This window comes from Piliocolobus tephrosceles, chromosome 5, assembly GCF_002776525.5.
Source record: "Piliocolobus tephrosceles isolate RC106 chromosome 5, ASM277652v3, whole genome shotgun sequence".
Lineage (NCBI taxonomy): Eukaryota > Metazoa > Chordata > Mammalia > Primates > Cercopithecidae > Piliocolobus > Piliocolobus tephrosceles.
In genome coordinates, this window is record NC_045438.1 from 136,617,438 (window position 1) to 136,642,240 (window position 24,803).

The 24,803-nt window shown below is 54.3% G+C and overlaps 2 protein-coding genes across 9 annotated transcripts in view; both read right to left on the bottom strand.

Moving 5' to 3' along the window:
- The window catches only part of SLC44A4 (solute carrier family 44 member 4), a 17,383-nt gene extending 11,718 nt beyond the window's left edge, over positions 1-5,665 (bottom strand). Inside the window, exons 1-7 of one of the 2 annotated variants that reach the window (XM_023188842.1) lie at positions 5,626-5,665; positions 3,728-3,776; positions 2,755-2,828; positions 2,551-2,629; positions 1,312-1,411; positions 1,104-1,229; positions 843-903 (exon numbers count right to left, since the gene is read on the bottom strand). In XM_023188842.1, the coding sequence (XP_023044610.1) occupies positions 843-903; positions 1,104-1,229; positions 1,312-1,411; positions 2,551-2,629; positions 2,755-2,828; positions 3,728-3,776; positions 5,626-5,665 (529 nt within the window). The remainder of the gene's footprint in view (positions 1-842; positions 904-1,103; positions 1,230-1,311; positions 1,412-2,550; positions 2,630-2,754; positions 2,829-3,727; positions 3,777-5,625) is intronic. The other variant, XM_023188843.1, reaches the window with a different exon arrangement.
- Positions 5,666-6,449: 784 nt separating this feature from the next.
- On the bottom strand, positions 6,450-24,654 carry EHMT2 (euchromatic histone lysine methyltransferase 2). Of its 7 annotated transcripts, none has more exons than XM_023188839.2 (28): positions 24,581-24,654; positions 23,868-23,934; positions 23,551-23,769; positions 23,209-23,462; positions 19,430-19,514; positions 19,300-19,340; positions 19,016-19,168; positions 15,785-15,919; positions 15,547-15,661; positions 15,288-15,389; positions 14,920-15,068; positions 14,684-14,827; positions 14,362-14,597; positions 14,100-14,282; positions 13,904-13,986; positions 13,324-13,430; positions 13,104-13,226; positions 12,911-13,012; positions 11,456-11,581; positions 11,210-11,364; positions 10,957-11,124; positions 10,372-10,516; positions 10,024-10,101; positions 9,532-9,647; positions 9,337-9,423; positions 7,709-7,787; positions 7,359-7,534; positions 6,450-6,952 (listed from the first exon to the last, which is right to left on the bottom strand). In XM_023188839.2, the coding sequence occupies exons 1-28, from the start codon at positions 24,620-24,622 to the stop codon at positions 6,772-6,774; spliced, it is 3,651 nt and encodes a 1,216-aa protein (XP_023044607.1). In that variant the 5' UTR covers positions 24,623-24,654; the 3' UTR covers positions 6,450-6,771. The 7 variants fall into 7 exon arrangements, with proteins under 7 accessions (XP_023044607.1, XP_023044608.1, XP_023044601.1 ...); XM_023188840.2 differs by having other exon boundaries at positions 11,477-11,581; positions 24,581-24,637; XM_023188833.2 differs by lacking the exon at positions 24,581-24,654 and having other exon boundaries at positions 23,868-24,184.
- Between the last annotated feature and the right edge of the window lie 149 nt (positions 24,655-24,803).

Below are 24,803 nucleotides of genomic sequence, written 5' to 3' on the forward strand. Positions count from 1 at the left end.
AAAAATACAAAAAACTAGCCGGGCGAGGTGGCGGCGTCTGTAGTCCCAGCTACTCGGGAGGCTGAGGCAGGAGAATGGCGTGAACCCGGGAGGCGGAGCTTGCAGTGAGCTGAGATCCGGCCACTGCACTCCAGCCTGGGCGACACAGCAAGACTCCATCTCAAAAAAAAAAAAAAAAGTGTGTAGATTCACCTATGTATGTTTTCATGAGATTTTCATACAGTCTCTTTGTGAATAACTCTGATCTCTTCACCTAGAATGTAGCTGAAGCAGGGAGCAGTTGTTATCCCTGCCTCTGTCCCCAGCACCTGGCACATAGTAGTTCCCTAAAACACTGATGGTCTGACTGCAAGGCCACATAACAAAGATAAAAATGAAGACCTGATGCTAATTCCAATTTTACCACCAACAAGCTATGTGACTTCATTCTCTCTGGGCCTGGTTTCTTCATTCAAGCAATGAAAACATTGGGCTAGGCTGGGCGCGGTGGCTCACACCTGTAATCCCAGCACTTTGGGAGGCCGATGCAGGCGGATCATGAGGTCAGGAGATCGAGACCATCCTGGCTAACACGGTGAAACCCTGTCTCTACTAAAAATACAAAAAAATTAGCCGGGCGTGGTGGCAGGTGCCTGTAGTTCCAGCTACTCAGGAGGCCGAGGCAGGAGAATGGCGTGAACCCGGGAGGAGGAGATTGAAGTGAGCCGGAGCTTGCAGTGAGCCGAGATCACACCACTGCCCTCCAGCCTGGGCGACAGACCGAGACTCCGTCTCAAAAAAAAAAAAAAAAAAAGAAAACATTGGACTAGATGATGTCTGAGGAAGGAATTTGTGCTTCTCACCTGGAGCAGAGGGGAGGAGGAAACTGGGGCAGAGTTCCTGTTGCAGGCTTGTGATCACCATCTGTGGCAGGAGTGAAAGGACAGACACACAGACACAGAGCAGGATGAAGAAGCGGGTCCCCTCACCCCACCGTGGGGCTCAGCCTGTCCCACACGCCCCAGGAGAGCCAACCTGGTGATCATCTACCCAACTCCCCCTCCCACTTGCACCCACCCTGAGCCCTCCTGGGCGACAGTGATGAGGTTAGGGGCAATATTCACCATATTCCAGGGTACCCCTGGCAGACAAAAGTTCCTGTTTTTTGTATAGAAGACTTCCCCAACAGTCTGCGAGAACTGGTTTTTTTCCACAGTCCATGGGGCCTCCGGGCAGGAGGATACACACACCTGGGCGCAGAGAGAATGCTAAGGGGCTGGAACCTGAGACCCTGGGTGAGATCTGGGGCAGAGGCAGGTCCCAGGCTCTGACCTGGGGCGTGGGGCACTGTAAGCCATTCTCAGCCACTGAGATGATGTTGGTGGACAGGATGCAGCTGAAGATGTTGAAGTACAGGAGATACGGCTTATCTCTGTGGGAGGGGAGGGACCGTGTGCATCAGGGCCTGGTCAGGTGTTGGGGGAGGGGAGGGACCACTAGGGTGATTTCTCAAGAATACAGTGGGCCCAGCCCAGCGTGGCCCAGACCAGTCACCCCCCAGCTCCTGGCCCTAGCTCAGCTGGGGAGGTAGGGAGACGCCTAGAAGATCTCTCAGAGTAAGTCAGCATTGCAGTAGCTGACAAATGGCTCAGAGCATGAACTTGGAGCTCCATGACTTCATATCATCTTTATGATCTTGAGCAAGTCACTTGTTCTCGGTCTTGGTTCTACTCCATATAAAAGAATAGTGGGCCAGGCACAGTGGCTCACGCTTGTAATCCCAGCACTTTGGGGGGCCGAGGTGGGTGGATCACGAGGTCAGGAGATTGAGACCATCCTGTCCTGGCTGACACGGTGAAACCCCATCTCTACTAAAAATACAAAAAAATTAGCTGGGCATGGTGGTGGGCGCTGGTAGTCCCAGCTACTTGGGAGGCTGAGGCAGGAGAAGGGTGTGAACCCGGGAGGCGGAGCTTGCAGTGAGCCGAGATCATGCCACTGCACTCCAGCCTAGGCGACAGAGTGAGACTACGTCACAAAAAAAAAAAAAAAAGAAAAGAATAGTGCCTACCTCATGAGACTTCAATGAGCTTGTGTGCGTAAAGTTTACTGCCTGCCTGGAACATAGTAAATGCTATACAAATATTAGAGGTTTTATTACTTATTGGACATCTGCATGTGAGGACTCTTGGGATTGCTTATGGAGTTCTCCTTGCATTTCAGATAAGGAAATCAAAGCTCAGAGAGCTTGAGTAACTTGTCCAAGGCCATGCAACCAAAAGTTGGTCCAGTTTGGGATCCAAACACCAATCTCTGAACGGTAAAACTCATACACTTAACACGACTCTCCACTGCCTCCCATTCTGGGGGGACTCAAGAAGCTAACTGTCCAGCAGTGGTTCTCAACGTGACCTGGAGTGGTCGGATTCAGGAAGATCGAGGTGGGGTGGGGACAGCAGGGAAAGGCTGTGGAAGAGCACGGACAGGTCTGGAGCCTGAGCTGGAAGGGGTGTCTCCTGCCCACGCCACCTGACCTCGTTCCTGCCCTCCTCTTCTCGCCTTTGTACTCACTTGTTCTCCCCCATGCCACAGTAGGCCCCGGTAGAGTTCCTGGGGTAGAGGACTTGCCGCGGGTCTCCATACAACCAGGCTGCAGACAGAGGCACAGATGAGTCATTGGAGGGCAGGGACTTAGTGGGGCAATTATAGGAATGGTCCCTCCCTGGGTTACTGTCCCTCGCCCTCTGCCCCGGCTCTGAGCAGCTGGAAACTCACCCACAATCCCCACCACGATGTAACCTAGAATGAAGAGCAGGAAGAGGATGCAGCAGATGACATCTGTACAGCTTCTGAGAGAGAAATGGGAAGCTGAGCTAAGGAGACTTGGGGAGGTAGGGCTTATGGTCTGGAGGGGTCAAGGGTTAGAGAGTTGGGGGATGCTGCAGCGTGGGCATCAGTAGGCTTTATTTTTATTTTTTATTGCTTTTATTTTTTTTATTTTGAGACAGAGTCTCACTCTGTCACACAGACTGGAGTGCAGTGGCACGATCTTGACTCATTGCAATCTCTGTCTCCTGGGTTCAAGCGATTCTCCTGCCTTAGCCTCCCAAGTAGCTGGGATTACAGGTATGTGCCACTACTGCCTGGCTAAGTTTTTTAAAATATATTATTTTATTTAGAAAAGCTAGCCAGGCACATTGGCTCATGACTGTAATCCCAGCTACTTGGGAGGCTGAGGCAGGGGAATCACTTGAGGCCAGGAGTTTGAGACCAGCCTGGGCAACATAGTGAGATTCCCATCTCAAAAAAATTAGCCTGGTGTGATGGTGCATGCCTGTAGTCCCAGCTACTCAGAAGGCTAGGGCAGGAGGATCACTTGAGCACAGGAGTTTGAGGCTGCAGTGAACCCGCATCTCCAAAACACAAAAAGAAAGACAACTTTTTTCTGGGTGGGTAGACTTTCTTCTGAAGCAAAAGACAGGAAAGCACACAAGTCTCAAGGGCTCAGCGGGGTGAGTCCTCCCACCTGTGAAGCCGGCACTTGAGAAACAGAACATCCCCCGGAACTGGGAAGCCCGGGATGCCTGCTCCAGACACAATGATCCCCCCAGGGCACCACCCACCTGGGGCAGGAGTTCGTCTTTTTCACAAGTTTCTTACTAATATTTTAGCAAATACAAAGCAAATATTGGATTCCACACTGCACCCACCACCCCTGCCAGCCCCCAGAGCAGTACCCAGAGCTCACCTGTTCTTGATGGGGCCCCGAAAGGAGGGGTCGTATTTGACTGGCTTCCCTGAGGGACATGGGAAGAGGTGTGGAGAATGAGTCTCTCTCTGCATATCTTGTCCTGCTGAGTCCTCCTAGCCCCGGGATCCTACCCAAGCCTCAGGTGTTTGGAGGGACATGGGCTAGAGCAGGACTGGCAGGAGGGGAAAACTGGGGAGTCGGAAAGGTAGGATCCAGGCCTGGTCAGCAGCTCAGCAGCTCCCTGGGAACTCCACCCAGGCGGCCACGGGGAGGGGAAGGAAGGCCTTTATAGTTTCCGGCTCACATCTCAAGGCAGTCAGTCTGGGAAATGGCCTTGGTCCCCTGCCCTACCCTGGCATGGTTCTCCTGAGTCTCCCTGTAGCTGGGATGTGGGACTCCCAGTGGCTCTCACACCCTCGTTCTCATCCCTCTCTCCTCCGTAATCCCTCCCCAGGGATCACACAGACCCACAGACCCTCAGGGAGGTCATAGTTTCTTCCCACGTCTGTCCCAGGCCCTGCCTTACACTCTGGCTCAAGGCTATGGGGAAAGAAACTGGAGACAAAGGTGTGAACCCCAGCAGGGCCTGGGGAGGGAAGCAGCCCTGTACATCCTCACTCCGGTGGGACCTCAGTCCCCTGGCCACAGTGTGCTCCGGGCTCTGGGCCAGCAGTCAGAGTGACACCTGAGCCCAGCTGCGGAGATTGCAGGCACGTTGAGTTCCTGGTCCTCCCTGAGTACACACACACGGAGGAGGAGGGCCAGGCAGTCAGGGTTCCTTGTGGGCACTGAGGAGGGAGGGCCGAGGGTTGGGCAGGAGTCTGGGAAGGGGCGGGTGGGGTCTGCTCTCCCCAGGTGCCCTGGACTCTGTCCCTCCATGACTTATGGACAATGATTGACCTGAAGCCGCTCCAGGAAGTCTACTTGGGAGTCCTCACTGCCCACTCCCCTATAGCCCTAAGGGATTCAAGCCTCTCCTCGAGAACGACCCTCATGTGGGTTCCTTCCCCTTCAGTGCAGAAACCCAGGGGGGCCTCTGCAGGTGAGTCCCAGCCTTCGCTGCCCATGGGGATCTGGACGCCGGCCCCTAGCTCCTTCTCTCCTCAGAACCCCAGCCCCTTTTCCTCGCAGGTTCTGGAAACAGGCTTCCTGCTGTTTCTCCCCTCAGGCCTCACCCTTCACAGGAACCCCAGGGGCCCTGTCCCTATTCCTCAAAGTACTCCAAGACCAGCTCCTGCTCCTAGCTCCTCACAGAGACCCCTAGGCAGGACCCCAGCCCCCTTTCCACAAAGACCTTCACCCCAACTCCTCACAGGGATGCCCAGCAGAACCCACTCCCTCTGCTACTTCTCCCGGAGAGCCTGGCAGGTGGAGGCCAGCCCACTCAGGGTCCCCTGACTCCTCAAGGGAGCCGGCAGGCTACAAGCAGCTTTCCCCGTCAGGGACCCAGACTCTAGGCTGAATCTCCTCCTCCTTACAGGGGCCCTAGCCTCACCCAGACTCTGCAGCCCAGGACACTCCCAGCCTCCAGCCCCATTCTGCTCAGGGCCCCAACCTGCCACCTTTCATCTCGGCTTTGTTTCCTAGGGCCCTGCCCTTGGGGACCCAGAGTCCAGGCCTGAAATCTCTCCCTCCTCCCAAGGACCTCAGCCCCAAACCTCGGAAGCACCAACTTCACTCCCCACGGGCTCTCCAGCAACAGCCCCAGCCCCCAAGCCCCATCCTTCTCCCAGGATCCTGACTCCCTCCCTCCATGGCTCCCGGTTCCCGGGCCCTCCCCTCAGGGACACAGGACTCTCCTTAGTTCCTCTCCCTGGAGCCAGCCCTAGCCACCATTCCCATAGCACCCATCCTCCCCTCCCTCCACAGGGTCCTGGGCCTTGCCCGGGTCTCACCATAGGCTTCATCATCCTTGTCCTGCTGTTTTCCCCCCATGGTTCAGTCTCCAGAGTGATTGGAGCCCTGGAGACCTGGCGTCTCACCTGCTGCCTGTCCCGCCCTCCTACACGTCACAGCCCCACCCCCGCCTGTGGTCCCCGACACACTCTAGTTCCTTCTTCTCAACTTTTGCCCAGTGGGTTGGGGAGCTGGAGCCTGGGACTGGGGCTCAGGGCTATTTCCCGGGGGCACTACGGACCACAGTGAATGACCTGGCATGCTCTGATAAGAAAACACTTTATAATCTCACTAACTACCTTAACTGCCATACACTCACAACACGCTTCCGCCAAAGATTAAAGTGTGGAAATCGGACCTGTATTTTTTTTTTTGAGATGGAGTTTCACTCTTGTTGCCCAGGCTGGAGTGCAGTGGCTTGATCTTGGCTCACCACAACCTCTGCCTCCTGGGTTCAGCGGTTCTGCCTCAGCCTCTCGAGTAGCTGGGATTACAGGTGCCCGCCACCACGCCCAGCAAGTTTTTTGTATTTTGAGTATAGATGGGGTTTCACCATGTTGGACAGGACGGTCTTGAACTCCTGACCTCAGGTTTCTCCTGCTTCAGCCTCCTAAAGTGCTGGGATTATAGGCGTGCGCCACTGCGCCTGGGAAATGGGATCTTCATAGCGGGCTCCCACAACCCCCTACCTCCCCGCCCCACACTGGGCAGCCGTCACACCAGCCACACCCATCCAGCCTGCTTCCCATCCTATTCTGGCCCTTGGACCCATATTCCCTCTAGCAGAGTGTGCTTTCTCCCCACCCCAACACAAAAATAGCAGTTTATTACCAAACCCAACATTTATTGAGAACAAAAGGAACCAGCTGGCATAGAGGCCCGACTTCAATTCATCAAACTTCAACTGAGGATGGGAACGGGGGGTGGCCAGCCCTGAAGTTGCCCTCCCAGGGAGGAACCAGCTCTGGGAGGGAGGGGCTGTCAGACCTCCAGGGCCTGGCTGGGATCTCTGGTCAGGAATGTGTGAAGGGGTGGTAGGGAGAAAAGATGGCAGCACCCCCAGGCAAGGGCTGCGAGCAGCTGGTGGCAGAGGAGGCGGCTGAGCTGTGGCCGTCCATGCTGGGGAGGGAGGGTGTGGTCCGTTCTCATGTGTTGACAGGGGGCAGGGAGCTGAGCTCGGGCAGCAGCTCGGGGTGTGGGTCCAGGCGGGCCAGACGGCTCTGCTCCAGGGCAATGGCTTCGGCTGAGTGCTTGCACTTCTCAGAGCCACACTGGCAGGTGAAATATTTGCTTTTGATGTCCCAGAAGCGGTCGCCATAGTCAAACCTGTCAGAGGAAAACAGGAGCTTGTGGGAGCTGGACCCAGCCACCAAGAGCCCACCTGGAAGACCCTGTGGATCCTACTCCCTAAGAGGGACCCCGCACCCAACCTATCTTCTCCAGATGGGATCTCAGCCCTTGTCTGTTCTATGGACTTGCAGCATCAGCACTGCCTGGGGACTTGTTAGAAATGCAGAATCCTGGGTCCCATTCCAAGCCTACTGATTCAGAATCTCGCTGGGAGGCACAGGACCGTTTCACCAAGTCCTCCAGGAGATATTTATGTACACTGAAGTCTGAGAAGCTCTGCACTGCTCCATGCCTGGACACCAGGTACACGCCAGCCTTCAGGTCCCAGGTTTGCTGCATCTCCACCCCCTGGCAGAGCCCCTAGAGACCCCTAGAGTCTCACCCTAGCTCCTCCCCAGTCCGGATGTCTCGGGAACTGAAGAAGGCGATGCGTGGAAATCGCAGGTCTTGGTGCAGCATGAAGACCCGGACGGGAATGATGTTGGGGTCACACAGGTGGTTGATGAAGCGGCTGATGTTGCCATAGTAACGGGCATCAATGCAGTACACCTCTCCATCCTGGGGTGGGGGGACGGCACTCTTCACATCTCCCCCCGCCCTGCTTCCCTGATCGCCCTCCCCACCCACTGACTCCCCAGTACCTCATCCCCAGGTTTCCATTTACTGACTTCCCAGGAGCTCCTGCAAGCCAGCCCTAGGGAGCAGCAGGATAAGGGGGGGTCTCCTGCTCACCTTGTTGTCCAAGTCGAAGAGGTAAGAATCATCCTCTCTCACATCAGCCTCAGCATCAGAGATCAGCTCCCCGACATACCTGTGGGACAGGAACCCACGGTTCTGAAGGTGAGTGTGGGCTATTAGGAGGCGGCTTAGGCCCCATCTCTCCTCACAAGCCTGTGGAATCTGGAATAGGCAGGGCTGGCAGGTGTGGGGAAGGGAAGGCCTGGAGTAGCAGTGGTGGGCAAGTGAAAGGGCAGCATTCCAGCCTTGACAGAGGAAGCCTTCAGTCAGCACAGAGAGACCACAGGCTCTGTGGTTAAGGGGATTAGTGTGTAGGGGCAGTTGGCCTGGGTGGGAAGTTCAGGTTTGGATACAGAGAGGTTTGTGTACTAGGAACCACCCGGCAGGAATGGGCGATATGGGACAGAAGAGGGGCCAGGACTGCAGGAAGAGCCAGAGGTATAGGAGTGGCAAAGAACTCAAGGCATGAGTCAGGGCAAGAGCACCCATATCTGGACACCAGAGGGAGGAGAGGAGCCGGCTATCTAAGGAGGGGTGAGCAGACACTGGGAGATTAAGACACATGGAGAGGACGTGGGGTGGGGAGTGACTGTCAAGGGACAGCTTCAGCAGAGCAGGAAGGGCAAAGGCCGATTTTGCCAGGGACAGGCAGTGAGTGGATGGTGGGGAAACTGAGGCCCAGCAGGAAGGGGCTGCTTGCTAGAGAAGTTGAGAGATGACATGATGGAGAGAAACTGGATGGTCTCTTGAACAGGCAAGTATGGTTAGAGGACTATCTTTTTTAAAGGCCAGAGGACGGTTGGGCGCGGTGGCTCAAGCTTGTAATTCCAGCATTTTGGGAGGCCGAGGCAGGCGGATCATCTGATGTCAGGAGTTCGAGACCAGCCTGACTAACATGGTGAAACCCTGTTTCTACTAAAAATACAAAAAATTAGCCAGGTGTGGTGGCACGTGCCTGTAATACCAGCTACTTGGGAGGCTGAGGCAGAAGAATCGCCGGAACCTGGGGAGGTGGAGACTGCAGTGAGTCAAGATTGTGCCACTGCACTCCAGCTTGGGCAACAAGAGTTGAAACTCCGTCTCAAAAAATAAATAAAATAAAATAAAAAATAAAGGCCAAAGGAGACCAAGGTAAGACTGAGGGTCATGGGATGGGAGCCAAGAGAAAGCGGGGAATTACAGATGCTGGGCAGAGAACTGATGGAGAGGGACAGGCCCCCGAGGAGGTGGACGGAAAGGTAGCTGTTATCACCTCCACTCTACAGACAAGAAAAATGAGGCTCACAGAAGTTAAGTAACTTGGCCAAGGACATCCAGAAGCAGAGAGGGGCTCAAATCCAAGTCTGTTTGTCTCCCAAACTGGCACTTTCTCCAGCTAGGAAGGGCGAGGAGGGGGTAGAGGGGAAGGTAGAGGTGGAGGGAGGGAAGACCTGTGGTCTGGGCAGAGTGGAGGCAGGTGCCATTCTCAGCTGCGGGGATGGGGGTCAGAGGAGGCTGGCTAGAGAGTGGCCAGGTGGAGACATGTGACTCATCAGGGCAGGGGGATGAGAGGGAGGCCTGGCAGTCAGCAGTGGCCATGTATCTCCTTCCCACCAGGTGTCAAGGTGCTCCTGGTGACTTACTCGCAGATGAAGGTCCCCTGTGGGATGGTCTGCAGGGCGCGGACCCCCCAGCCCATTTTGGCTGTTCGGTAGAGCTGTAGCCGCACCCTGGGGGTAGGAGAGAGGGCGCTGTTGGGTGGAGGCCCTGGAAAAGCCCCAGGAGCAGGGAGGAAAGGGTGAGGTGGGGAGAGGGTGGGCTGTGGTGCAGGGCCTCACTTGATACCACTCTGTACCACCCGGTTCTTGCAGTTTCTCCAGCAGGAGCACGCCTGGTTACACTCGAAAATCAGCGGGGGCTCAATCTTGTTAAATTCCTGGAGCAATCGCCCATCCTAGGGTGTGGAGGGGAGGACAGTGGTTTCTCCTTGGGGGCCACCTCAGCTGCCCGCCCAGGAACCCCAAGACTCTACAGAAAAATCCACTGCTGAACCCAACCCAGAGACAGAGAAGATGGGGTTGGGGAGGTCACACAGGCTCTGAGATCCAAGAGCAGGAAATGCAGGAGCATCATCCCTGATTTGCATAGACCTGGGCACACGCCCATCGCTATCCCAGCCATGTCCCAGGATTCCCAGGCCTTGCCCAGTCCTCTCAGTCACTTCCCCCACAGGGTAGGTGAAGGACAAGGTCCCAGGGAGCTGGCCTGTTGGAGGCTGGCTCCTCTGAAGGAGGGGCTGGGTGTCTGTGGCCAAGGCAAGGGGCACGCACCTTGTCATACCAGCACCGGATGCTGAGCTGGCCGCACAGGCAGTTGGAGCTGGAGCAGTCGTCCACACACGTGCAGTGCTGGGGCGAGGAGGCAGGGGTCAGCTCAACCCCACGATGGGTCTGGGTTCCTCTACTCTCGGTGCCCCGACCCCCTAACCACTGTCCTCTCTTTGGGGTCCATGTGTTACCCAGGAAAAGGCTCCCTCCCTGGGGTGGATGCGACCCCACACCAGGGCTCCCTTTCAGCCAACCCTTCCTAGGCCAGGTGCCTCTGTTGGTTTGAAGCTTGTCTAACTATACTTGGCAGCTCTCAGTGTCCTTTTGGGGAGGCCCCGGCCCCCTACTCACCTGCAGGTGGGTGATGTTGCGGTCGATGTTCATGGTGGACGTCTCACAGTTTTCCGAGATGTACTTGTAATCCTCGGGGCAGGACTCCCCGTCCACGCCATTGACACAGGGAATGGGCACGTTCTCATAGCCCCGAGCCACGTCCCTGCAGAAGACGGGGATAAGGTGATGGGAGGCTGGAACAGGGGGTGAGGAGCTACTCCAGGTACAGGGAGACAGTTGGGGAGGTTCCTGGGGCTGGGGGCAGGGGAGTAAGGTTGCCAGGTAAGATGCAGGACAGCCAGTTAACGTGGAATTTTAGATAAAGAAGAAATAGCTTTTTAGTACACTATGTCCCAAAAATTACACAAGACATTCTCGCGCTAAAAAAGTATGCATCTGTGCATCTGAAATTCCAGTTTAACGGGGTGTCTTCTATTTTTACTTGCTATATCTGGCAACCCCAGTGGGGAGGGGGCCTGTGGGTGGTTCTGGGGATTCAGTGGTACATGGGGAGGGGTTGGGGAATGTTGTGAGGATGCAACGGAGCCTGGGGAGGCTGGGTGGGGAGGTGGCCTTGGGTGCAGAGAGGGGCCCGGGGCTCACCGGCAGATGATCTTCTCCGTGCGGATGGCCCGATTTCCCACCCCGAGTCGGAGCTTGCGGTTGAGTTGAAGCGCAAACCACACATCGGAGCGCTCGGGAGTCAGGTCCCATGCTGTGTCCCCCTCCTTGTTCCGCAGCTCAGGGTTGGCCCCACGTGACAGGAATAACCTGAAGAGGGGACAAGATGCCCAATGTGGGGTCTGAGGCTGCAAGAAGTGGGGGCAGGGGCATCAAGGGCGGGGCAGGGGCTCACAGCACGCAGTCATGGTAGCTCTCCCGAGCTGCGATGTGCAGGGGCGTGTCCCCATGGTAGTTGACAGCATGGAGGTCGCAGCGCGCGTTCAGAAGGACTTCGGCGATGGCGGCGCTGCCCGTGAAGGAGGCCCAGTGCAGGCAGATGTTCTCCTCCTGTGGAGATAGGAGGGGAACAGATCAGGTGCAGGCGGCTGGGCCCTTGAATCCAGCCTCCACCTTGCTCAGGGGCCTGGGGCTGCCCTACCTCAACCAAACTCTCACTCACGTTGTCAGTGAGGGTGACGTCGGCGCCCCGCGTCAGTAGCATGCGGATCACCTCGATGTGCTTGTGCTCTGCAGCCCAGATGATGGGCGTCCACCCCCCACTGTCCTGTGGGTGGGAAGGGAGTGAGGGTGGGGGCAGCTGGGCCTGCTCACCAAAGCTGCAAATGGTCAAGACTGGCTATGTGTGTGAATCCCAGCTCCACCATTCACGAGCTGTGGGACCCGGGGTAAGTCACTTAACGTCTCTGGGTCATAGTTTCTTCATCTAAAAAATGGGACTAGTAGTGCCTACTGCCTGATGCCAGAGAGAAAATAAAGTGAGTAATTGTTGTCTTTCCAAAAAACACAGCCAGGAGCTGGTCACGGAGGCGCGTGCCTGTAGTCCCGGCTACTCATGTGACTGAGATGGGAGTGTCGCTTGAGCCCAGGATTTCGAGAATGCAGTGAACTATGACTGTCTGTGAATTGCTACTGTACTTCAGCCTGGGTGACACAGCAAGACTCTGTCTTTTAAAACAAAAAACAAACAAAAATTTCCTAAGTCTGCCCACTCACAAGTCCTAGAAGCAGTGACAACCCAGTAATAATAAAGACTCCGAGGTCCATAGACTGTATTCTCTAAAAAATGTTTCTGGCCGGCGCAGTGGCCAGATTATGCCTGTAATCTCAGCACGTTGGGAGGCGGAGGTGGGTGGATCATGAGGTCAGGAGTTCAAGATCAGCCTGGCCAATATGGTGAAAATCCATCTCTACTAAAAATACAAAAATTAGCTGGGCACGGTGGCTGGCACCTGTAATCCCAGCTACTCAGGAGGCTGAGGCAGGAGAATCACTTGAACCCAGGAGGTGGAGGTTGCAGTGAGCCAAGATCACGCAATTGCACTCCAGCCTGGGCAACAGAGCAAGACTCCATCTCAAAAAAAAAAAAGAAAAGAAAAAAAAAAGTTTCCCATAAAGGAAGCAGAGTTTCTTAGAGAAATGGTGGATGCTGAGTCAGGGGCAGGAAATGTGCTGAAAGGTCAGGATGCTCTCAAAGGCCACTGGGCCACTGGGTCATGTCACGGCCACAGAGGCCTCTTGAAGGGGCTTCTAGATAATGATGGAATAATTCAAAGACTGAGAAGAATGCCAATAAATGACGAAAACACATCCAATGTATGACAACCCGAGAGTTAAAAAAGCCTCACTGGACACTTTCAGGGATGAAGGCAGGAACTGATTATTCTGAAACTTGATCAAGAGAAAGAAGCAAGAAAAAGAAAAGAATGAAGAGAAATACAAATGAGGAAGAAAGCAAGGGGGACAGACACAAGCAGCCTGAGGCAGAGTGAAAGGGCCAGAGGTCAGATGTAGAAAGGGGGCCCAAAGTCTGAGGCCGAGCCAAGGAACTCAGGCACCAGGGAGCCGGAGGGGCTGCGCTGGGTGGGCCACTGACCTGGGCGTTGACATCCACCTGTCCTGTGCTCAGCAGCAGACTGACCATCTCCAAGTTCCCGATTTTGGCTGCGTGGTGGAGGCAGGTGGAGCCGTCCTCCTCCTGAGGGAGACATGGGCAAATGAGTCTCCGGCTGGCACCCCAAACCTGGTCCCTGACTCTGGGGGCCACGCCCTGCTGCCTGCGTGCACACCTTGCTATAGACACAGCCACCACGCTGCACCATGTAACGGGCCACCTCCAGGTGGTTGTTCACCACGGCCTCCATCAGTGGCGTCCGCTGCTGTTTGTCCACTGCGTTTATGTTGGCTCCAGCCTGTGAGGGGGCAGGAGGGCTGGCACCAGGGAGGCATGGGGCAGGGGAGGGGCCTAAGGGCCTGGTGAATGAGGCATGGGGCCGGGCCCGTGCTGACCTGCAGCAGCACATGGCAGATCTCCACGGAGCCCTTCTGGGCGGCTGCATGCAGGGGCGTGCGCTTGCTCTGCTGGTCGCTCTGGAAGTTGGGGTCCAGGTTGTCCACTGCGGGGAGAGCCCGCCACACCGGGAGAGGGAGGGACAAGTGGTAAGCAAGCTAGGGGCAGGTGGCACTTCTTTCAGGAAGGCTTCTCAGAGCCCCAAGTTGGGTCAGGGCCCCTCCTGGCATTCTCTGAGCTTGCCTCCACCACGGCATTTATCAGAATAAGGAGTCAAAGGCATCAGCTCTGCCTGAATTCAAACCCTGCCTTACTTCTCAGTACTGCTGTGCACTGTGCAAGGTCCCTAACCTCCCTGTGTAAGCCAAGGCTAACAAGTATAAGCACTCAGAACAGGACCCAGCACCTACGAGTCACCACCGTCCCCATCGTCGCGGGTTATGTGTGTCTTCTCCCCACCGCACTAAGTCCTTCAGGGCAAGGGCTGTATCCTTCATGACTCCTCCTGGCCCTGTGCCCAGTGCCTGGTATACACATGGAACTTGGTCAAGGTCTGCTGAACGAATAGGTGGCACTCACACAGCATCAGGATCACCTTCTGCAGCTCGCCCTGCTTCACGGACAGGTACAATTGCCGAGGGTGGAAACGGAGCTTCTTCCGCCTGCCAAGGGAGCATGGGAGTGGGGAGAGAAGGGGAGCTCCTCAGATTCCAGCATCAGCCTTGACACTGCTCCTCTGGCCTCAGCCCCAGTCGCTGAACAACTCCCCACTCACCTCTCTGACTCCTGGATGACCAGGGCCTTTTCCAGGGCCTCCCGGCCTGGCCCCAGCGGCAGCCCCACGGCTGAAAGGCAGCCCCCATTGGGCAGGGTCAGGGAGGGCCCTGAGCTGTCGATGGTGTCAGCCAGGGGATCGCAGGGTGGGCGCCGGGGCTCCCCATGCCCTCGCATCCGGGCACTGTGGAATAAGGAGCTCATGTCCAGGAGCAATAGTGATGGGGCAGGGGACAGACAGTAGAGAAGGGGGAGGCCAGTACCTGGGCTGAGAAGTGTCTGCTCTCCCGGGGGCATCCTGGGACAGCGGCGGGGGTGCAGGAGCTGCAGCACCAGCTGGTGGGGTCACCCCATCGCCCCGGGGGATGGTCACCTCTTGAGCTTCAGAAGCATCCTCCCCACAGTGGGGACAGAAGACCATCCCATTTAGCTGAGACACACAGGCCTTGTGGAAGCGGTGGGCCACCCGGAAGTCAGGGTGGCATTCCAGGAAGGTGCCCTGGGGACAGGGAAACGACATGGTCAGGTTGCTGGGGCCCCCTCTGCCATGGGGCATGCTACCTGTCTGCCCCACTGGTCACTCACCGCCGTGCAGAAGTAGCCGCAGCCCGGGCAGCAGTGGTGTTTGACCATGCGGGCACGGTGGGTCTCACAGAGCACCATCAGGGCCACGCGGCTGGATGGCCTCATGGTCTCCCGCTTGAGGATGGCGGCATTGCAGCCTGACAGCTGTGTGCGGTGAGGATGGGTGAGAAGAGAGGGTGAGGCTGGGGCCCGGGACTGGACGCCCTGGCACCTCTCCCACCAGCCCACGGCCCCACCTCTCCGTCCACACTCTCGGTGGCCATGCACTTGTGCCCCGCCCTCTCGCTGATGCGGTCGATTTTGGGTGCCTCCATGCGGCAGCTGCACAGGGGCAACTCCTCAAACCCTCGCTCTGTCTCCAGCGAAGATGTGTCATTGGACACCCCTTGGACGGAGGAAAAGAGGAGCTGAGGGAGGCCCTGAACCTCACCCATTGGGACCCCTGGCGGGTCCTCTCACTCCCTCCCTACCTCACCCCCATGCCCCAGAACCCCTAAAGCCTGGCCATGGACATCCCGGCTCTGGCGTGGTTCCCCTCCTTCCCTTTCCCTCCTGCCCTGAGGTCGCCCCCTAGTGGCTCCCTGTCCCGGCAATTGGCAATTACCAGCGTGGTTGGGGGAGAGGGTCCCCTCGCTGGGCAGCTCCAGGGACCCCAGAGGGACCTCCATGTACTCACTGGGGCCTGAGGAGCCCACACCATTCACTCCTGACACAGAGACAGAGAGAGTGAGAGTGCGAGCTCACAGGTGCCTGGGCGCGTGGGTACATGCAGGTGGACATGCGAGAGCGTGTGTGCGTGCACACACACTGGGGGCTGGGTGGGGGCTGGAGGAGGGCACCCAAAAGCAGCAGAGCCTCCTTACCTCGTGGCTCCTTGGCCCGCGGAGGCTCCCGCTTGCGCCGTTTCCGAGATGGCTTCACCCATGGGCTGTCTTTTCGCCACTTCTTCTTGGCCTTGCGCCGGCCACTGGAACCACTCTGGGAAGGGGAGGAGGAGGAGTTATGAACCGTCACCCCAAGGGGGCCCCCCAACACCTTCAGGACCAGACCTCCAACCCACAGTCTCCCACTCCTCTGGAGATATCAGCCTCCGTCTCTTACCCTATCTGACTGATTCCCTGACTCCTCATCTTCCTCTTCTTCTTCCTCTTCTTCCTCCTCTTCCTCTTCTTCTTCTTCCTCCTCTTCTTCCTCCTCCTCTTCACTTAGTTGTTCAGTTAGAGCTTCAACTTCAGACTGGGAGAGAGGCAGAACAGGACATATCCAATCCCCAGGACTCAGACAATGAGATGGATGAAAAAAACCACCACCACCATTGCCCCCCGCCACTACCCACAGATGGCTGCTGGGGAGGATGAGTGTGGGTATGAGAGGAGACAAAGGTCCACATAAAGAGAGGGTGCATGGACTATTACACAGTAGTGAAAAGGTGCCACAGTTATAGACAGCAATGTACACAGATCTTGGTAATGTGATATTAAGTTAAAAAACAAAAAGCAAGTACCAGAAGATAAACATAGTTTGATCTCCCTTTTATGATGTTCATAAACAGGTAAGACCACCAATGGTTGCTAAAAACACTAGACACGAAGCTCATGAGAAACTTTATATGAAAGGTTCAGGCTGACATCACCTGAACCCACTGGTCAATCTTATCACTAAGAAAAATGAACAGATGAGATGTTCCATGCATCCTGATGTGATGTGGCCAGAAGCACTTGCACCCACTGTCAAGTCTCTTGGCACCTGAAGTCAATTTCGCCTCTAGATCTACCAGTTTACAAGAAATATGGGCAGAGAGGATGTGTCAATCTCCACCCAATCAGCCAACGTCATATAGAATGTGAAAAATTCTATACGACAACTGACCTAGTTTCTTTGACAAATGGCAAGAAAAAAATGCCTTTCTTATTTATTTATTGAGTTTCGCTCTTGTTGCCCAGGCTGCAGTGCAATAGTGTGATCTCAGCTCACTGCAACCTCCACCTCTGGGTTCAAGCAATTGTCCTGCCTCAGCCTCCCGAGTAGCTGGGATTACAGATGTCTGCGACCACACCCAGCTAATTTTTGTATTTTTATTAGAGATGGGTTTTCACCATGTTGGCCAGGCTGGTCTCAAACTCCTGACCTCAGGTGATCCACCTGCCTCCCAAAGTGCCGGGATTACAAGTGTGAGCCACCACGCCTGGGCAGAAAATTTTTTTTTTTGAAGATAGGGAAACCAGGCAGGTGTAGTGGCTCATGCTTGTAATCCCAGTGCTTTGGGAGGCCGAGGTGGGCAGATCACAAGACCAGGAGTTTGAGACCAGCTTGGCCAACGTAGTGAAATCCCATCTCTACTAAAAATACAAAAAATGAGCTAGGTGTAGTGGCGGGTGCCTGTAATTCCAGCTACTTGGGAGACTGAGACAGGAGAATTGCTTGAACTCAGGAGGTGGAGCTTGCAGTGAGCCAAGATCGTGCCACTGTACTCCAGCCTGGGCAACAATGTGAGACTCCATCTCAAAAAACAAAAACAAACAAACAAAAAGAAGATGGGGAAACCTAAATACCAAGAGAGACCTAAGATAATTTTTTTTTTTTTGAGACAGTGTTTTGCTCGTTGCCCAGGCTGGAGTGCAATGGCACGATCTTGGCTCACTTGCAACCTCCGCCTTCCAGGTTCAAGTGATTCTCCTGCCTCAGCATCCTGAATAGCCGGGATTACAGGCATGCACCACCATGCCCGGCTAATTTTGTATTTTTTTCAGTAGAGACGGGGTTTCTCCATGTTGGTCAGGCTGGTCTCAAACTCCTGACCTCACGTGATCTGTCCGCCTCAGCCTCCCAAAGTGCTGGGATTACAGGTGTGAGCCACTGCGCCCAGCCGACCTAAGATAAATGTTAATCAAATCAAGGTGCGGGCCTTATTTGGATCTTGACAAAAACCCATTTATGAGAGCTGAGGAAATGTGAAGACTGACAGGATATTTGATGGTATTAAGAAATCAGTAAATTTTTTTTTTTTTTTTTTTTTTGAGACGGAGTCTTGCTCTGTCGCCCAGGCTGGAGTACAGTGGCCGGATCTCAGGCCCACTGCAGCCCCCGCCCCCCGGGTTTACGCCATTCTCCTGCCTCAGCCTCCCGAGTAGCTGGGACTACAGGCGCCCGCCACCTCGCCCGGCTAGATTTTTTTTTGTATTTTTTAGTAGAGACGGGGTTTCACCATGTTAGCCAGGATGGTCTCGATCTCCTGACCTCGTGATCCGCCCGTCTCGGCCTCCCAAAGTGCTGGGATTACAGGCTTGAGCCACCGCGCCCGGCCAAAATCAGTAAATTTTTTTATGGGTGAAAACAGTAGTGTAGCCATGTTGAACGACAAAAAGAGTCCTTATATTTACATATATATGGAAATACGTTTAGGTAAAATGATATGAGGTCTGGGACTTGCTTTAAAATAACCTAGTAGGTGTGTGTGTTGGGAGAGGTACAGATGGGTCAAAATGGGCTGTGTACTGATAATGGCTGGAGCTGTGTGATGGGTACACGGGGATTTCCTATTCTACTCTTTTGATAATGCTTGCAAGTTTTCATGATAAAACGTTAAATAAAAGGCAAAACTAGACAGACTAAACATTCTACTGTGTAGGCAAACACATAAAACCAAAGAGCAACGAATAAGCAAATAAATGATAATTGAATGCTTTTGAATTTTATATAAACAGCATAATGTATGTTAAAAAAAGTGCTTTCTGGTCATTTCCTTTTTTGTTTTCTTTTTTTAAACAGTACATGTCTGTTAAATGATCACTTCATTAGCTGATAAAAAAAATAGTAAATCCAATGTGCAGGGTGGTGGTCACCTTTGTGGATGAAATGGGCAGAGCGTACACTGAAAATGAGTTGCAGCTGGGCATGGTGGCTCACGCCTGTAATCCCAGCACTCTGGGAGGCCGAGGTGGGTGGATCAACTAAAGTCAGGAGTTAAGAGACCAGCCTGGCCCACATGGGGAAACCCCGTCTCTACTAAAAATACAAAAATTATCCGGGCGTGGTGGCAGGTGCCTGTAATCCCAGCGACTTGGGAGGCTGAGGCAGGAGAATCGCTTTAACCCTGGAGACAGAGGTTGCAGTGAGCCCAGATTGTGATACTCCACTCCAGCCTGGGAGACAGAGCGAGACTCCGTCTCCCCCTCCCAAAAAAGAGTTACAGACAGCATGGGGCAATGACTTAGTGGATATTCAGCAGGTAAAAAGGACAGAAAGGAGAAAAACAGGGAAGAAGGAAGACTGGACAGTAAACCCCAGCCCTGGGGGAGCACTGGCGGGGAGGGCGGACCAGCTCTGCCTCACCTTGCTGTCGGAGTCCACGCGCTCATCCACAGAGTAGGAATCATAGTAGAGACTGAAGTCATCACCCACCACCGTCTCCCACTCCTCCAGGGACCCGGGGTCCCCTTTTGCCAGGGTCACTTCTGAACGCCGGGCAGAACCTAACTCCTCCGACTGGAAAAAGATCAGAAAAATTGAGGCCACTGACACCCTGCCCATTTCTATTGAGGATGGGATGCAGACCCACTTCTGAGCCTCCCTCAGAGCAGCCCCCCAGGGGTAGAGGCTCTGCCTCTGCTGCTCACCAGGCCACCTCCTGAGGTCAGCTTCCTCCTTTTGACCACATCTGGAAGAAGAGAGAATGGTGTGGGGTCTATCACTGAAACCTTCAGAACAGGCCACATCAAGCCACCGGGGGTGGGGGATAGGACTGACCTGAGGTCACCTTTCCCAGTGAGTGGACGTCGTCACTCATGCGGAAATGCTGTACTTCAGGGGGCCGCTTCTCAGGGACCGGGGGCTGTGGGCCGAGAGGGAGCACACTGAGGATCAGAGAGCACCTACAGTTTTGCCGGGGTTAGCCTGGAGCCCCAGGCGGGGGTGGGGTAGTGAGCCACACCTCCAAATGCCATGGGAGGCTCCAGTAGCCACAAAGTGGCAACCATGGGTGCTATTTCCTCAGAGGAAGAGTGGTAAGCACACTAACACTCACTTACCTCTGCAACTGTGCAGAGCAGGCCCTTCTCCATTTTACAGATGAGAAAACAAAGCTGAACAAAGTTAAAAGGACTTTTATACGTGGCCATGTACACAGTAGGACTACTCACAACAGCTGAGTGCGAAGCAACGCAAGTGCCACTGACAGATGAATGGCTAAGCAAAATGTGGCATTTATACGCAATGGAATGACATTCAGCCATTAAAAGGAAAGATGTACTTTTTTTAAGAGATAAGGTCTCATTATGTTACCCAGGCTGGAGTGCAGTGGCATGACCGTGGCTCACTTCGGCCTCGAACTGGGCTGAAGCCATCCTCCTGCCTCCGCTTCCCGGGAAGCTGGGATTACAGGCACATGTCACAATGCCCAACTAATGTCTTCTTAATTTTTTTTCGGTAGAAAAGAGGTCTTGCCATTTTGCCCAGGCTGGTCTTGAACTCCTGGTGTCAAGCAATCCTCCCCGGAAAGTACAGGCTTACAGGTGTGAGTCACTGGGCCTGGCCTTTGAAAAATTCTTTTAAACCGCTTTTAGAGATGGGCTCTTGGTATGCTGCCCAGGTGAAAGGAAAGAAATTCTGACATGCTACAACATAGATGAACCTTAAGGACATTATGCTAAGTGAAATAAGCCAGTCACAAAAGGATAAATACTGTATGATTATACTTAGATGAGGTACTTAGTCAAATTTACAGAGAAAGAAAGGACAATGGTCCTTGCCAAGGGCTAGGGGGTGGAGGGAATGGAGAACTACTTTTTAATGGATACAGAGTTTCAGTTTTACAAGATGAGTTATGGTGACTGATGATTGCACATGATAGAAGTATTTAATACCATTAAATTATACACTTAAAAATGTTTTTTATTTTATTTTTTAATTTTTAGATGGAGTCTTACTCTGTCGCCCATGCTGGAGTGCAGTGGCGCGATCTCAGCTCACTGCAGCCTCCATCTCCCAGGTTTAAGCATTTCTCTCACCTTTGCCTCCCGAGTAGCTGGAACTACAGGAACACGCCACCACGCCCTGCTAATTTTTGTATTTTTTTTTAGACGGAGTTTTGCTCTTGTTGTCCAGGCTGGAGTGCAATGGCAGGATCTCGGCTAACTACAACCTCCGCCTCCTGGGTTCAACCGATTCTCCTGCCTCAGCCTCCCAAGTAGCAGGGGGTTACAGTCATGTACCACCATGCTCGGCTAATTTTGTATTTTTAACAGAGATGGGGTTTCACCATGTCTGTCAGGCTGGTCTCGAACTCCTGACCTCAGGTGATCCACCTGCCTTGGCCTCCCAAAGTGCTGGAATTACAGGCGTGAGCCACCCCGCCTGGCCTAATTTTTGTATTTTTAGTAGAGACAGGGCTTCACTATGTTGGCCAGGCTGGTCTTGAACTCCTGATCTCAGGTGATCCTCCCACCTCGGCCTCCAAAGTGCTGGGATTAGAGGTGTGAGCCACTGCACATGGCCTAAAAATGTTTTTTAGATGGTAAATTTTATGTGACACTAGTCCCCTCTTATCCAGTTTATCAGCAGTGATGGTGGCATATTGTTAGAATTGTGCTATTTTATTTTGAGTCTCGCTCTGTTGCCCAGGTTGAACTGCAGTGGCGTGATCTTGGCTCACTGCAAGTGATTCTCCTGCCTCAGCCTCTTGAGTAGCTGGGATTACAGGTGCACACCACCATGCCTGGCTAATTTATTATTATCATTATTATTTTAGTTAGAGACAGGGTTTGGCCATGTTGACCAGGCTGGTCTCGAACTCCTGACCTCAAGTGATTGCTGGCCTTGGCCTCTGAAAGTGTTGAGATTATAGGCAAGTCACGCCCAGCCTATTGTTATAATCATGCTATTATGTTGTTATTGTTGTTAACCTCTCACTGTACCTAATTTATAAATTCAGTTTTTCTTTTCTTCCCTATTTTTTACAAAATGAACTGCAACTATAAAAATTAACGTTTATCATAGTGAGAAAGGAAAAGTAGCTCATAGCAATCTGTGCTATGTGAAGCAGGCAAAATTTATCTGGCTCAGAGAGAAGTGAGTATGGAACGTTAGGGCCCATGCCTGGAGGCAACTGCTTAAAGGCATTTTGTACCTGACTAGGGTGCTGCTTCACCCATTATCTTCATGTGCATAGTATCTGTGAGACAAAGAACAATGTATAGCAGATCTATAGCTTGTTATTCTAATGTAAACTTCTGGTAAACAATTTAGGAACTGCCTCTTCTTTTCCTTTATGTTTTATATTTTCAATATTTTTTAAAATTTTTATTATTATTATTTTTTCTTTTTGTGGCTCCTTCCAGAGCAGGGCTAACTCCTAGGCAGTGTGCCCAGAGTCAGCCTGTTTTGTTTTCAATATCTTCATGTCATCCAATCTTCTTTTCCTTTAAAAACCTACTTGTGGGCTGGTTGTGGTGGCTTGCACCTGTAATCCCAGCACTTTGTGAGGCCAAGGCAGGAAGATTGCTGAAGCCCAGCAGTTTGAGACCAGCCTAGGCAACATAGTGAAACTGTCTTCAAAACCAAAACACAACAAACAAACAAACAAACAAACAAAAAACCCTATTTGTAACTGCTGCTAATCAGAGTGTATTTTCTTTTTTTTTTTTTTTTTTTTTTCTGAGACGGAGTCTTGCTCTGTCGCCTGGGCTGGAGTACAGTGGCCGGATCTCAGCTCACTGCAAGCTCCGCCTCCCGGGTTCACGCCATTCTCCTGCCTCAGCCTCCCGAGTAGCTGGGACTACAGGCGCCCGCCACCTCGCCCGGCTAGTTTTTTTGTATTTTTTAGTAGAGACGGGGTTTCACAGTGTTAGCCAGGATGGTCTCGGTCTCCTGACCTCGTGATCCGCCCATCTCGGCCTCCCAAAGTGCTGGGATTACAGGCTTGAGCCACCGCGCCCGGCCCAGAGTGTATTTTCAGGGCAACTTGAATCTTTGCTCCTGAAGGCTGTCCTCAAAACCTGCTCAAATATATACTACTTAATGTTAAGTTTGCCTCAGTTTTTTCTTTAGGTCAACAATTGGTATGACCCAGTAACCCTAGAACTTGGTCATAAATCTTCCGGGCCTCTGGGGCCCTTGCCACTTCCCTCCTCTATTATTTCTGTGGCCCTCATCTCCTTTCCCACTGGGATTCCCAGGAAAAACTTTACAAATAGAGCAATGACAGTTGAGTTCCCCAAGGGCTTGCTTTGAGGTAGAAACGAAGAGTGGTTTGAAATTCCCTTACCTTGTCATTATCATAAGAGTAATTAAGACATTAACTATATAATTGACTCTTTAACATCAAACTCTCACCACCCAAGAATGTAAACTGCAGGAAGAGAGGAACCTGTCTGTTGGTTCACAGATTAAGCACAGCCTAATATTTGATACACAGTAGCCCCTTGTTTAAATATGTGAATGAGTAAATAGAGTAGAAGCCTTAAGTGAAACTGTAAAAGAGCTCACCAAAGGTTTATGGTTGATTATCCCATCTCTCCCATCCCACTCACCTGTCCATTTCCTGGTTTGGACATGGTTTTGCGGGCTCGGTGGACCTTGGGCTGTCCCTCTGGGCTAGTGGTGGCTGGAGGGGGTTCAGGCCCCGCTGCTGCAGCTCCCTGGGCTCCCGGCATACTCAGCAGCCTCATAGCCAAACTCTGGACAGATGGAGGTGATTTTCCCGCCCCTGTCATTGACATCTTGGCCCGGCTAGGACACGAACCCCCCTTGCTGGGGGAAGAGGGGAATGACTTTGTGGCATGGCCTAAAAAACAGGCAAGCAGAAGGCAAGATAAGAAGGAAGGCAGAGTCAGAAATTTCCCACCCACCCCCCAGGCTACCCAGCCTCTCACCCAGCAGGATCCGGCCCCCATGGAGGTCCCCATCTCCCTCAAGATTCTCGGATTCATCCCCAATGAGTGGTGTAGCCCCTACAGGGGTGTCAGCCCCCTCATCGCCAACAGTGACAGTGACAGAGGCTGGAGATGAGGGGCCAGCAGGCTCCAGGGAGTCGGGGGTGGCCTTGGGCAGGGTCTCTTCACTACGAGGGGTGTCCCCCAAAGAGCCATGAACTGTAGAGGAAGAGAAAAAGTTCAGAGCTAAGGGCTCCGGAGATCCTGTGTTTAGGGAAGGTGACGGTCCAATTGGGGCCCGTTTTAGCTGCACTCACCTCTCTCGGTGGCTCCTCTGGTTTCCTTCTCCAGCAGCAGCGCCCCCATCTCAGCGGGGGCCTCCCCCTGGGAGGGGAGACAAGGGACAGGAGGGCTGGTCAGCCCAGTAGAGAGTTGGGGGGTCCAGGATGCCTGGGCCCTGGGAAGAGAGAGTAGGCTCCGGGGCCTACCTCTTCCTCTATGGGGCCCCCCCCTTCCGCGGCCTCGGCTGCCCGGAGGGGCCGCACGACCCCTCCCCCGGGCCCGCATCAACCCCCTCCCTCTCGGTAGACCCCGCATCTCTGGGGCCGAGAGAAGAGGAGGGGGAGGGGGCGGGGCCTCCGTGCCCCGGCCCCGCCCCCTCCTCCCGGCTGCACGCGCCGCTCCCCCTTTGTCCCCCAGGCCGCGGGGACCCCGGGCACCAACCCCTCCAGCACCCGCTGCCCCCCAGCCCGGTGGACGGCCCCTCGTGCCCCTCACGCGTGCTCCTGGGGCCCCGGCGCCCGCCGCCCACTCAGGGGCAGCCGGCGGCTGCACGCGCGCCTCCGTGCCCACTCCCCCCACCTCCCACCCCCTGGTCCCCTCATCCGCCCCCGGTGCTGGCCCCCCGGATTGCTGGACGTCCCGCCCGGGCCCCCCGGCCCCGTTGCCCCCCCGGAGCATTGCACGGGCGCGCGCTTCCCCCGGGCGCGCGCGCGGGCATGCACCCGCCTCTCCCCCTCCCCTTCCGCACCTCGGCGGCCGCCGCCGCTGCAGCTCCCGCCGCCGCCGCCATCGCCGCTTGCGCGGGGGGCCGAGCCGGCGCGCGGCCGCCCCGGGTCACGTGGGCGAGGGAGGGAGGGCGAGGAGGAGCCTTAAAGGAGCCGCTACACGCTTTCTGGCCATTTTCCCCTGACAGCGGCTTCGGAGATGGCTGTGACTGTCCTAAGCTGGGAGCTGCAAGGGAGAATTCCTGT

What these genes read in the sequence shown, in the direction of transcription:
- EHMT2 (XM_023188833.2), bottom strand. Translation starts at nt 24,147, where the DNA reads ATGCGGGGTCTACCGAGAGGGAGGGGGTTGATGCGGGCCCGGGGGAGG. An exon ending in CAGGGAATCAGTCAGATAGG is followed by an intron (nt 15,662 to 15,784) that starts GTAAGAGACGGA and finishes TCCCCTTCCCAG; the next exon opens with AGTGGTTCCAGTGGCCGGCG. An exon ending in CCGAGAGTGTGGACGGAGAG is followed by an intron (nt 14,828 to 14,919) that starts GTGGGGCCGTGG and finishes CACCGCACACAG; the next exon opens with CTGTCAGGCTGCAATGCCGC.